This window comes from Nilaparvata lugens, chromosome 6 (genome assembly GCF_014356525.2).
Source record: "Nilaparvata lugens isolate BPH chromosome 6, ASM1435652v1, whole genome shotgun sequence".
NCBI classification, from domain to species: Eukaryota; Metazoa; Arthropoda; class Insecta; order Hemiptera; family Delphacidae; genus Nilaparvata; species Nilaparvata lugens.
This window is the reverse complement of record NC_052509.1, coordinates 23,912,290-23,926,632: the sequence shown is the minus strand read 5'-3', so window position 1 is coordinate 23,926,632 and position 14,343 is coordinate 23,912,290. Positions and strand designations below refer to the sequence as shown.

General features: G+C 33.2%; 1 protein-coding gene across 1 annotated transcript in view; it reads right to left on the bottom strand.

Moving 5' to 3' along the window:
• Positions 1 to 14,343, bottom strand: part of LOC111047566 (dynein heavy chain 5, axonemal) — a 145,677-nt gene that overhangs the window by 115,101 nt on the left and 16,233 nt on the right. Inside the window, exons 11-18 of the mRNA XM_039431399.1 lie at positions 13,574 to 13,591; positions 12,834 to 13,057; positions 11,581 to 11,728; positions 10,773 to 10,954; positions 9,170 to 9,376; positions 8,827 to 9,023; positions 1,661 to 1,817; positions 1,302 to 1,419 (exon numbers count right to left, since the gene is read on the bottom strand). Coding sequence (XP_039287333.1) covers positions 1,302 to 1,419; positions 1,661 to 1,817; positions 8,827 to 9,023; positions 9,170 to 9,376; positions 10,773 to 10,954; positions 11,581 to 11,728; positions 12,834 to 13,057; positions 13,574 to 13,591 — 1,251 coding nt within the window. The remainder of the gene's footprint in view (positions 1 to 1,301; positions 1,420 to 1,660; positions 1,818 to 8,826; positions 9,024 to 9,169; positions 9,377 to 10,772; positions 10,955 to 11,580; positions 11,729 to 12,833; positions 13,058 to 13,573; positions 13,592 to 14,343) is intronic.

The window sequence follows — 14,343 nt, the reverse complement described above, 5'->3', positions numbered from 1 at the left end:
GTTTACACTGATGGACAGTATTAGTATTAGAGGAAGCTGTGGTTCATAACTGCGCGAGGTTTACTATTCACAGAACAGTTCCTCATAAAATGTGTTGAAAGCCTAAAATATTCCCTAAACTTGGTTTCGTTATCCAACGGATACTTGGTAATCAAAATTGTAAGAAACCCTTCTTCCTCTCTGTCAATAAAAAGTTCAAAGGGTTTTCATTCACAAAATTCATTAGAAGATTTTCTTTATCATCCTCTTTGTCCAGCATCAAAGCTAAAGTAACGTGTCAGACATCTATCTATGTTGTCTATGACTGAAAATATAATCGCACGCTGCGAGGTTGGTGCCAGAGAAAACACCCGCTTTTTTATCATGCACGCGTGATTTCCTCGTATCACTGATGACGGATCACGCAATAACGCTGCGTGGTTCAGAGAAACCTAGGCTTCAGAGAAACCTAAGCTTTATAATTTCATGGATGCTGGCTTTATAATTCAGAGACCCGGGTTTGAATCCCGGCCCGGGCAAGATATTTTTCTCGGCCACTCCCGTGTTTCGGATAGACACGTTAAGCCGTTCGTCCCAGCTGCCTAAAAACAGTCGTTAGGTCATGTCAGAGACCCAGAAATTGATCAGGTGCGACCAGAAAACTCTGACACCAGTCCTGAGCCAGCCAGGTTACTCGATATTATTATTACTACTACTACAATTACATAGCCTTCATTAACAATAATGTTGAGGACAGTTTGGAATCAATCTCACTATACAATAATCGTCATTGTGTTTCTATAATTCAACAATCTTCTTCCCCAAGCTCGAGATATTGCTATTTTGTGTAGTTAGCTCCTGATGTTTTGTATTATTGTAGACTGATTAGTTAATCGACTATGAGTTGATTTACTATGAGTTCATTTATATAGTTTATTGGGTTTTAATGTAGTAATGGAATACATAAAAATAGACTATAATATTTAATGAGAAATGCATTCATCTATCATCCAGATTCTTCACAAGAATTATGAAAACCAGTCAGTACGGAATGAGCTCCTTTCAAACAAGAATTAATATTAGGCCTATCTATATTCATGAAATAGTATCAATCAACAGGTATTTTAGAGTATTTTCTATTTTTCAACTGTGACAATCATTTGTTGAGAGCCATCAGCGATTAAATTAAATCGTTTCCAAGTGAGTTGATCACCGCTGGAGAAATTTTCTCCAATTAATTACAGTAGCCTACATCACTGGAAATTGTTGATGGGAAATCAATTTCAAATTTTTGAAACAACGATTACAGAAAAACATGTTACCATCGAGGAAATCGAATTCTCCTTCTTGATTAGCTTTCATATCCTCAGCAGCTTTCCTCACCAGCTCAAGAACTTCCTCGACTGCTTCTTCAACCATCAGACTCTTACGATTCAATTCCTAAAAATAACAAAATGCATTCTATAATCTATCAGCCGATACCATTAATTTATTTATTAAGTAGCCTATTTATGATCACTACAATGCAAACATCACTTTAGTATAGCTTTGTTAGGTTAAATATTATTAAGTAGCCTATTTATGATCACTACAATGCAAACTTTACGATAGTATTTGTTAGGTTAAATACAAGTAGATTGATGATGATGGATGATTTTTTCCAATTGCGTATGATGCCCACATAAGCTTTTCGCTTGTGCGTGGGTAATGGAAGATGGGTTGGTGAATTGATGAGGTGATCAAACGTCCATGCAAGCGGCGGGATTCGAACCCAGACGGTGTTAGCAGACCGAAGTTTGTAATGCTCCTTACCAGCAGACCAACCCGGTCGGCAATATCTACTCCAATAAATAATTATTACCAGTAGGAATAATATGAATGATTACAAGTTTCTGAGGAAGCAATTATTATTAATTTTTATTCTAAACAGATTCCACAACGGACACTTCTGAAGTTTTGAAAATATCCTCCATATATCATACTGAATTATTAAAATTCTATCGAAATTGTTTAAGCAGTTATCGCGATCGGATATACAAACAGAATTAAATTAGTCTTGATAGAATAGGATCACTTGATAGAAGCAACTCCCGTCATAAAAGTTTGTAAATAAAAACTATCTATACTCCCAGGTCCCCCCAGGGGGTACGCGCCACCTTAGTCCTCCGACACACCCAGAACCTGACAGGAGTGGACAGCGACTATCTCATCCATCGACACCGTACGCCAGCGACAGGGAAAGACTGTTTTGAAAGAGTCTCGAATTGGCGTGTGCGTTAGGCGCCAAAACCGGACACTTTTACATCCGTACAGAAACGACAAAGTCAGACACATCAAATCTCTGACACTTCAAAAACAAGACAGTCAGGTTATACTTCTTGGACGGACTGTACTACGCAGAGCTGACTGGTTTTCAAACAATGGTATTGTTCTGATGAATCCCCACATGTAGGCTATTCTTAACAAGACCATTGACAATTTATTTCTGAAACCTATCACTCTTTTCTATCCCTCTTCGTAGTAATATCAGTCGATGACTTATCTTGTAACTGTATAATTCCTATTTATCAGTCCTATATATATTTTATAAGTCCTATATATCATTCCTATTTTGTGCAGTTGTCTCTCTTTTCTGCAGTTATTTGGAGCTTAAATAATAGAACTATTAGTAAATTTCTTGACACAAAACAAAAATAACTTCACTTAATAGGTCAATTGTCAAGATTAGTGAGTACACTGAAACTTCTCTATAATTCGTAGTTTTGTCATCAAAAACACTGTAATTAGTATTCCCATAAAGATAAATACACTAATATGCCATAGTAACTGATAACTCCAGTAATGAGTTCATCGAAAATTATGCTACAGTAACTAATAACTCCAGTGATGAGGAGACCGAAAATCACATCAACTGATGAAGTGAATTGGAAAAAAGGGTGTTGTGATTTATCATTAGTAAGCTGGAATATTAATTGCATGCAATTACCACAATTTACCCATTTATTCATAACAGCTAATGCTGATTGTTAATTATTTACCCATACGGAGTGAACTTTAAAGTTCTATGGATTCACATATAATAATATAACTAGAGACACCCTTGGTTGAAGAACTCGCTCTTGAACAGTTGTATTGATCTCTGAAATCTTTTACAAGTATGTCAAATTAATATTTAACAATATTTTCTAATATTCATTCATAGAGGCTATATTATGAATTAATTATGGGCAAAGATGGGATCAGTATCAATGATATAATTTTCTCGTATTTTGTTTTATCAGCCTCGATATTGCAGAGCTTGATATATAATTCGTCACCCTCCAAAATTCGTATTAAATGCTTGGTCCCGTAAGCTACAAATTATATAGGTTCTACTGTGTTGAATGTAGTCTAGGCCTACTGGAGGGTTAATTACTCGAACATTGAGAATTTTGAATATAATAAAATTATTCAGTATTGTTTTTCATTTTGAATGTCATTTTCAATACTGGAAGATATACAGTTATCATTTCCCAAAATAGCGGGAAAATGTTATTTTTTCATGATAATATTTTGATGATTGATTTTTCTACGTTTCAACGACGGGATTTGCTTTTGTCTGTATATGTATGTTGGCATGTTTGTAAATTAGCTTTTGATGATTACAGCTTGGCAATGCTCTCGGTTTTATTTATAACAGGTAATATTGTCATCGTCAATACACGCCAATCAGTCATTGGATGTTTTTCCGATGTCCGAAGGGCTAATTGAAGTGACATATTGACAATGAGATCTGTTTATAAATGCTGTACGAGGTCTACTGTTCACAGAACTACTAGCTACAAGTATTCAACTGCAGAAGTCGGAAATAGACATTTCATTTTACTCATGGAAGACACCCACCCTTATCTATCTACTTCACGTCTATGAAGATAACAATATCAAAGAAACAGAGTTGAAAGTACAAAGACATAGAGATGGAAATTTAGAAGTGAATGAATTGCTATAATTCAATTACTCAGGTATATTAAAACTGACTACTTTAGCATTTACCTGATTAATATTACCGCAATCATTATGTTTTAAATTCAAATTTGCGTTGCGTTGCTGTCACTCGGCTGCTCTCTGCACCATTTTCTCGAATCATGCAATAACTTCAAAAAAATGACGTCAACAAACTTGGTGACTCAACACATCTGTCTCGTTTTCAACTGACAATGGCAAACTCTTTCGATCAGCTGTTTTCAACTGACGATGAAAAACTCTCTTGATCAACTGTTTTTAACTGACGACGGAAAACTCTCTCAGTCAGCTGCTACTCGGTTGATGAATATTATTACCGTACCTAATCATTTTTAAGTTCCCTCAGTGAGTTATCCTAAACATGAGTCCTAATCCAAATGATGATTCTCGTATCACAAACTCTATATTTCAAACTTAATCAAAATCGTTAGAGCCGTTTTCGATTTCCATCAGACATACAAACAAACTAACAAACAGAAATTGAATACGATGATAAATACGTCTATAGTAACATCCATATGGGAACGTCTGTTATAGTAGACTGCACAAAACTAATCCGATGTTAGTTGGAAGAGCTGAGTACCTCCTCACCCCTTACCATAAACTTTGCCAATTCTTCAGGTGTACTGTATTATGAAAATATCAATATCAATTTTTACTTATAATCAGCTGCCTAGGGGGCCTAGGCCCCCCTCAAGGATCAGATAAATAATGAAAATGCGGGTCTATCTACACGAATCCTCAGAGTCTCATAATGATTTAATACTTTTCTTTATCAGCAGTAGTATAATTCCTTCTACAGTATCAACAATGTAGCAAAATTGCCTTGAAAGTATGGGTAGAGAGTAATAAATAATATATTTTTCTCTGTGGTATAATTTGAATACAGAATGGGTACACTTATTGATCAGAGCACAATAAGTGAGTTATTGAATAAATTTCAATGTGAGAATTAACAAGTTGCAAGATGTCACAGTGAAAGCAAAAGAAAGGGCACAATCAGACAATCAAAAATGTATGTAAAGGGTTGTTGAGAATTAAGGAAACAGCTTGATGTATCTTCAGCTTTCTAACTGGAAGTTATTTTCCAATTAGAATATGATCCACAATGAAATTGTTGAAATTGTCATTGTAAAAGAAAAATTTATCTTTTTCCATGATTTTTAAGAAATCTGTTTCAGTGTATTCCTACTCTAGGGCCTCTCTGTAGACCCATATTTCTAATAAATATTCCATGATTGAATTAAATAACTAATAATGTATATGTTTGTATTGATACTTCAACCACATTTGTATAAAATTGGAAAAAATGAAGCATATAATAACATCTTCTAATGTAACATTTATGGGGAAAAACCCAGGTCCCTCTATCCTTTGGGGGTATATTCCTCCCCCCCCAATACCCCTTGGTTTTTACCCCCCCCCTTTAGCAGTTTGGTGAAATGGCACCACTGAAGTTGAATGAAATCAACTTGGTAATTGTATGGCAAGATTACGATACATATGAGCTCTACTTAGAAATGGATTGTGAAACAAGATAATTGTACTGGAATGTAATAAACTGTGATATTTTCATGATTATATAAAAGCAATTTAGCCATTCATTTCAATCATTGAGAGAAAAACCAATAAGATGCTCATATTATCTTCTCAAATCTTAATACATTAACAATACACTACCGGTAATTCACGTGTAAATAATACTGATGTGGTCGATTTCAATGAACATTAAATGAAATGTTTGTTTTCTTCTAAATGTCTATACTTGAGCATTCTGTTAATTTCGAACAGAGATCACTTTTACGGAGTTTTCTCAGATGATGCAGCAATCACTGAGGAATATCCAACACATAACTCAATAATCCAGGAGAGAGTCATCTAAAATTAAAACTATTAGTGCAATATTGCTAAATTATTAGTGTTTTTCAATAAATTATTAATCCTATAAATGTCTCTTAATTAAATGATAAGTTATGGAGTTCCAAATATTATAATATTTTTCGCATTCCCATTTTTCTTTTTTTTATATTTGAATCGCTTCATTTGGGTCACTCGTTGTTTAGTCGAATATAGTATTTAATAGTATTATTCAGGTATATCTATCACATAAATCTCTCTCAGCAGCTACTATATAAACGCTTAAAATAGGTTGCTAGGGAACGATAATGATAAGAATATGTGATGAATAATCTATCCTGTTCTAGGCGAGCAATATTTCTGTATCACAGATATCCAAAAACTTCAACACTAAAATGTGAATATCTTTGAAACGGTTTGATATATTTATGAGCGATTTCCACCATTCATTGTCTCTTGAAATTCTTTATTATTCGAATCTTGTATTAAAACCTTCCCATAGAAAATTTTTGATTCAATGTGGCGGAACGAAGATGGCAGACCAAAATTATTTTGAAGCTACCTATAGAATTTTTTTCAATTTGAATAGAATCCCAGTGGAGCCCACTGTTATATTATCTTTGGAAAAGGAACATTAAGCTGTTTTCCTATTAATATTACGCTGTAGGCCTACGTGAATCCATAGGACTTCATAGGTTTCTCCGTATGGTTAAATGATTCAGAATCAGAATTCAAATTTTGTTAAATCAATAATACCAACGACATAGCAACTGCCATCACAATTTGTATCATTAATATTACGCGTATGCTACTGAAGGATAATAGTCAGGCAGACACACAGGAGCAAGTTATTTTGTCTCATGCAGTACTTTCAATGTTACTTTTATATCCTGAAAAAGGACGAAGAAGTGAGTAAAATATTTTGTTGTTCAACGAACTTGACCTGTAAAAAGGTTCGAAGAGTGCGTGTTCAAAATTTGAAGCTGATCGATCAACTCTTTCTAAAGTTATTGTAGTGCATTCAAACAAACAAGCAAACCCACAGACTGGCAACAACTTTGAACTTGAGTAAAAAGTAAGAACTTGCTAACGCTCGTTCAACAAATATTATTGAGAGAACAACGGGCGGTATTATCAAGTTGGGAGCACATAACTTGAAGGAGTAAAATTATTTCAGTGTAGGGGATTGTGTATTTCACAAGAGAGTGTGGTTCTGAGGGATATAGGCCTATAGTGAGAAAGTGAAGAAGTGAGGATTTAATTGAATTGCAGTTTTAGTTTTTTTTTGCACGGCCGGCCCTCTCTCACATTCAACCATTAACCCTCCAGTACGATGCTACATCAACTATATTATACAATCCTACTCGGTGGAATGGGGGAATTCACAATATTACAAGCAAGAGTTGATAGTAATGAATATTATTGACACAAAGAAATTTACAAATCTAGGCATGGGAAAGTCAAATTCAAGATAGGTTGTAGATAATTATGTCTGAAGCATTGTATGAAATAATAACAAAACCCTGAGGGGTTTTGAAGAAAGGAGAGCATTAGCACACAACCGGGTAAGAGAGAGAGTTAGAGAGAGAGAGAGAGAGAGAGAGAGAGAGAATGAGAGAGGAAGCAATAGAACTAAATAAGGTTGAGATAAGAGACAATGTCACGCAGGAGTATTGTCCACACTTCTACAGTCACACTAAGTTCTAAAAAGAATATTTCAAAGAAAGTACAGTCTTCGCCAAAATTGAAACCAGTTTACTTCCAAGCTATTCTGTCAGCTTAACTCACATAAGCGTCAAAAGCTGATAGCGACAACCAGAGACTGTTTTCCAGGTAGAGAAATTAGTCACGGACTCGCCCCGCCAAAACAAGACACTTCTTTTTCAGCACAAGAACGACAAAAGTTGCCACCGCCAAAACAAGACTGATTTTCAGTGCTAGGATGGATGTGTCTGACTTTGACGGTGGTGTATCCTGACATCGTCCCCTCCCAGGAATAGCTCTGATTGAAGCAGCAGTGCCCAATCAATTTGTTCTCGATAAATGTATTTCGATTAGTTCTTCAACTTGGTGCCAACCTAATGAAGTCATCTCAACTTAATGCCAACCTGTCAAAATTATTAATTAAGTTGCCAGTTAACAACTGTTTCGAAGAGGTACTCTCTCTAGATTATAGATCTATAATAACATACGATACGGACATTTCTATTATAATAAGGAGATTGGGAGAAAAAGAATATACATGCTAAAAGACGAACTTTAAGCCCTTAAAAACCACCCTCAGAGTTGAAATATCGCCAAAATATTTCCTAGTGAGCACCTAGGACGTTTAAGGAAGCTATATTCCAAGTTTTGTTGCAATCCATCCAGTAGTTATCTAGAAATCGTGATCAGTGAGTCAGTGAGATAAGAATTTTATAAGTATAGATTAATGAAGTTTGAACACTAATTCTGAAAAATCTAGAAGGAAAATTGAAATTTGAGCTTCCAGGTGCACGAGATTGATATTTTTAGAATATATGTTCAAAATTTGGAGATCTAAATATTCCCGTTTTTCCGGTATGCAATCCACAAGTTGACATGTTTTGATGCGAACAAACGAACACACGAACAAACACAACCCTACTCTCTCTTATTATAATTATAAAATACACATTTCCATCTTTTGCAATAGGTAGAATCTTCAATAGCTGTACCATAAAGCATATAACTGTGAAGAAGTTATAACACGCAAATGACTAATTTTTTGTCATTTTGTCAAATAAACACTGCCTGGTCGTTATATTTTTATAATGTGAATTAATATTTTAAATTGATGAAGGAATGCAGAATTGGGCAAATTTGAATTGAAATACAATATTTATTAATTTAATGATGTGATGCTGACATTTTTTGACGATAAATTAATCTAATATTTGAGTTGTGCTTGGTGAACAGACTATGTTCATTTGAAAATTCTGTTTATTACTAATGAAAATTATTATTTACCTGGTAACAAGCACATCAAAATCTTGTATAGCGTCGGTGGTGTTTTTCAGGAACGTTTTCCAGGATGGATCAGTCCAGTTGATGCTATTCAAGGCAGGTGATAGCATGCTTGCCAGACGCACCAGTTGCGGTAGGAATAAGGGCCGCACGTCCAACTTGACACGTCTCACTGTGCCCAGGAACCGGTTCAATAGGAACTATTAAAAAGGGAGTAAACTTCGAATTTCAAGATAATATAGAGTAGGCTACAGATATACATAAATCAAATGAGAAATTCATTATTGTGAGTAGATCAATCTAATATTAGATTGATTTTTCATTTGTAATTTTCTGTAGTACTCACCTGAAGAGAGTCGTTAACATGTGTAAAGTAATCTGCTTTGGTGAGTAAAGTTTTGGTGACAACTGGAACAGGAAGTCCCATTTTATTCAGGCATTCAGACTCACGGATGAGTAGAACAATGCGTTCATCCAGGTTAACTTTGAACTTCCCGCTTTCTTCAGAGATTGTGAGCAGACTCTTGTTCAGACACTCGTCAACTACCCACACCTAAAAAAATAAATTACCACACCTGATTAACATAGAATAGAACATTAAAACTATTGAAAAAATATATAAAAATCAAATAAAATTTTACAATAGGATAAAAATGAAATAGAATCAATTTTACCATAATTGAGTACAAGTAGAAAACATCTTTCAACACCAATGATGGAAATAAAATAATGAAAAATAAGCAATATTATACATCCTCAGTTCTAAAAAAATCTGCACCTATGCATGTTATTTGTATTTAAATTAATATGAATCAGTTATCTAGAGCTTGTAATATTACATTTTTTTCTTGATTAAAATCGAATCTTCAATTCGAGATCTATAAAACTTGATAGTAAATATCAGAGTAATCGATATGCGGACAACTTTTAACTGAGAATTTATCATAAATAATTGTGTTGCACATTCCATGGTATCACCGAAACAGAGTTAACAGATCATTATAAATAGCATAGAGGATAAATAAATTTAAAATAACAGTTTCGAAATAAAGTTTTATTGAGAACAAATGTAAAATGTAAATTCTAAACTTGTAATTTATAATTTTTTGGAATTTAATATCGATGACGTGTTCATAACGTCGTCACTGTTTTTGGCTTCATCTAAAATGCTATCTTTGTAGCCCTTCTCTAAAAAATGGTGGCTGGCTATGGAAAGTGTTTTGTGCACTCTGAATATTTTTCTGTTTAATTGAAATTTATAATGTTTTAATTTGAGATTTGAACAGTTTTATGGTGTTCTAATTTTGTATAATTTGATTTGTGTGTCTACAAGCCTATAGCCATTGTTTTCAACTATATAAATGGATAAGTATTTTAGCTTGTAATGATGCTATATGTTCAAGTGTTGTAAGGTATTGTTTTGTGGATTTGTGTTGTATATTGCCAAAATTCTTATGAAGATTATAAGTTGATTTGCTCTGAAAACTGGATTTCCTATTCATTAGCAATAGATCCATTCATAATTTATCAAGAATTTACCATTTTGGAGCCGATAACTTTCTTTAGGTTAATAAGTGAAAAATGCTATTCAACCTATTTAGGATAAATTGGTAGCACGGCAAGCTCTACAGTATCTACTTCACATTTGGTTAATGGACGTTACATGAGCATTCTGGAATGCGCAACATCTAGGAATATTTCAGAAATATTAATACGTGTTTATAAATTTAGAAAAAATGGCTGATCTGTAGATTTTCATCTGTGAAATTGATAAGTGTATGATTAAACTTCTGATTCCTAGTGAGGGTGGATCCTAAATTGACTGGATCAACAACAAGTTTTGAGTCGATTTGGTAATTAATGACCGACTCTCACTCTCAATTACAAGTTTAATTAGTTGCTTGAGTAGAGACAACATTATTGTATTGTTTTATATAATTTTAACTTACATTATGATTCATCCACATGTTCTTGAGCTCTTCCTCGTAGTTGATGAGTGTGTTGGCGACGTAGTTGTACTTCCTGACCAACTCAATGGTGGTGGGCATCACCTTCAGCACGGGATGCGCCGAGGCGCTGCTCACCAAGTCGTCCAGGTGACAATGCAACGATCGCGACCATTTTATACGCCCTACAAAACAAAACAATTCCAACCTCTCCAATATATTGTTTGTTCTTCTAAACTTCATTATTGTCTCAATATGTCTGTTAATCAATGTCTGTTAATTTATAGTGACAGTGGAGTGATTTTCATTATTTAAATCAAATTCAGTTTATTTTAAATTTTGAAAACAATATGAAATCCAAGAATTTATTTCTATGATAAAGTATTACAAAGAGTTTCTGGAATTTAATGATAAATTTTACCGAGCGTTTTTTATGCATTATATATAGTTTTTCAAGAAGTCGCATTTTAACTTACTATTTTTGAAGTAAGGAGACATATTAAATTTAGACTTGTTTTTATTTAAGATACAGTATTTATATGGGTAATTGTAGCCTACATTATATAGAGGATAGTACTCTTTCAATATTTAAAGTTTATTTTCCCATTTCTATCAACAACCATAATCTCTCAAATACAGTATTGAAAGCATTTTTTACCTTAATTTTGGAACACAAAGTTTTCCCCCTTTTTCAATTTTCAAGATAGAATGAACAATAAATATTATCAGAAGAATTATGTTTACAATTTTATTATATTTCCTAAAGTTTTTCAAAAACTTTTAAAAGAAAAAGCAATCGAAATAAGCTTACCTGCAATTGGAGGAAAATTCCTTGACAATGGTGGGTCATCTTTTTGCTTGCGAAATAACTTCAGGATTCTCTCAACTTCCTGTTCACAGTACTTCAATATACGACTGTACTTTTCGTCCATACGTGTTAATGGAATTTTCTCACTAACCTGAAGCATGAGAACAGATGGTGGTCAAACAATACTGAAGGTGGAAACACTGTCAGTTTACTAGAAATTAATAATGATGTAACAACAGATACTAGTTTCTCAATCTATACTATAATAAAGTGAAGAACTGACTTATACAGAAAAGGGATAGGAAATTCACGTATGAACTACTCAACTGATTAACTTGAAATTTTGCATACGGTTTAGATTCTTAAGGATGGTTATAGGCCTATTTTCAATTCATCAAAATTTCATTACGTCAAGTTTTCAATTTGTAATGCTTCCAGTTGTTGAATAGAAGCAGCTGAACATTCCTTTTAAAAGGGAAATTAGATAATAGGTATAATTGGGGATCCTATTCGAATAAGTATAACTGATTTTCTATCACATCAAAAGTTTGGTCCGCAATCTTGGAACCAGCATTTTTAATCCAAATTCATTTTTTTTTAATTGGAAGTTGATCATTTATGATACCTGATTTCAAAACAGAATTTCAAGGGAAAATGAATGGTGAAAACCGCACATTGATATATCAAACCGTTCAAAGCTTATTCTCATTCAAAGATACTGATAAATCATCCATCTATCTATCATTATTATATCTATACTATTTTAAAGGAAATAGCTGGCTTATACACGCAAGGGATAGAAAAATTATGTTTGACACATCATCACGTCTGAACTACTGGACTGATTAACTTGAAATTTTGCATATAGATTCTTAATTAACCAAGGATAGTTATAGGCCTATTTTCAATTCTTCAAGATTTCACTACGTCAAGCTTTCAGTTTGTCAAGTTTTAAAATAGAGCCTTGCGGAGCACGGGTTACCTGCTAGTAAGGAATAAAGTTAGTAAATCACTATAACTGTTATTTAAAAGCCTACAAAGGTCTACAGTTCTAATAAATAGTAGGATATGAGAAATCTCAGTACTTTTAAATTTTTTCAATTATTTACAAAATAATGTCATACAGCATGGTGTGGTTGATTCATTAAAATTTAAGTATTAAACTTGTACCAAAATTGAACTACTTAGAGAAGGTTCTCTTCAATCTCAAGTGTACAAAATAAGATGAGAGTATACTTTAGTGAGAGAATACTCACCTTTTCAAAACGTGTGAGAAATCGTATGCCTTGAGGGCTCTCCCAAACGCTGGCGAAATTCTCCTCAATCAAATTACCGACATGCTCTCTGAGATCAGTTGTTCTTTGAATGAAAATATCGAAATCCGTATCGAATTCATTATTCCGTTGATCAAGGTAATCGTATTCTTTACTCATCACTCCAGTTTTGGCCACCTCGAATATTTTCATTGATTCATCAAGCGCTGAAAACGAGAACAATAATTCATCAGACTGCAGAAATCTATCAGTTATTCGGCCAGGAGCAATGCTTAGTGTTATGCTTAGTGGAGGAATTCAGTGGAATATAATTAAATCAAAGCTGTAGAGCTCTGAATATATTATTTAAGTATGCTGATTATTATTGATGCAACTTCATTTCAAGTGAATAAGAAAGGCTATTACTAAAGTTAAATCAAATCTGTAGAGCTCTAAATATATGATTTATAGTACCTATGTTAATCGTTATTGATGCAACATAATTTAGAGTGAATGAAGAAAGTGAATGAATGAGTGATTATCGTTTATAATAGTTTGTTCGATCCAATTGAATGAAACGCAAATACAGATACTCTTTTTCAACAACAATAATTCAATAATACTGTATTATGTTTACTTTTTACGGAAGAAAATAATACGTTAATATTGATAAATATAAATAATATATAAATATGATAAATATAGCTTCATATAATTAATTTGAAATAAAATTACATAATTACCTTCTCCAAGGAGTAGTCCTGTAAGAGAAAAGAGAATAATTATGAATAGTAATTGTTAAATAGTTTTATTATACCATGAAATAAGTAACAGTGATTATTATAATGAACAATGCAGGGACAAGCAAACTGGTTTAAATTCAATCATAATTCAATGTATTAAAGACGAATGATAAGAGCACGATCATGAGACTTTTTTTAATAGTTAATTTTTTCAATTTTTTTTAAAGGATGGAAGATTGGAGGGTTTTTCCAACTATGGATATCCATGTACTAGGAAAACCTTCAATCCTTGAGGTAATAAGGTATAGGAAAAGTAAATAGACGGTAGATATGAAAGGATGGGATGGGGAAAGAATAATAAGGGAAGGATGGAAAAAAGAGACCGATAGGACTAGGTGTTAAAAAAAAAGATTTGAAGTACTAGATGAATTACAAAGGATTGTAGAATAAGCAAGCACACAAGTCAGAAGAGTAAACTTTGAAAGAAACATCTCATAGATAGAAGAAGTAATTTCATTTGATCCAGGTGTTGATATCCTGTTTTCTAGTTATTCTCGCACATTCAATATACTGTTAGGGGCTTGTATTAATGATTTCACTGCTTATATAAATACGTTGTCTCCTGATGTTTTCTATGTTTGTATTGTAAATTAAATATTTATTAGTTAAATATTTATAAATTAAATATTTAATTATTTAATTTTAATTGAATGATTCTTCATTCGATTGTCAAACACAAAAATTAGGAGGATTTTTAGATCAAATCATTC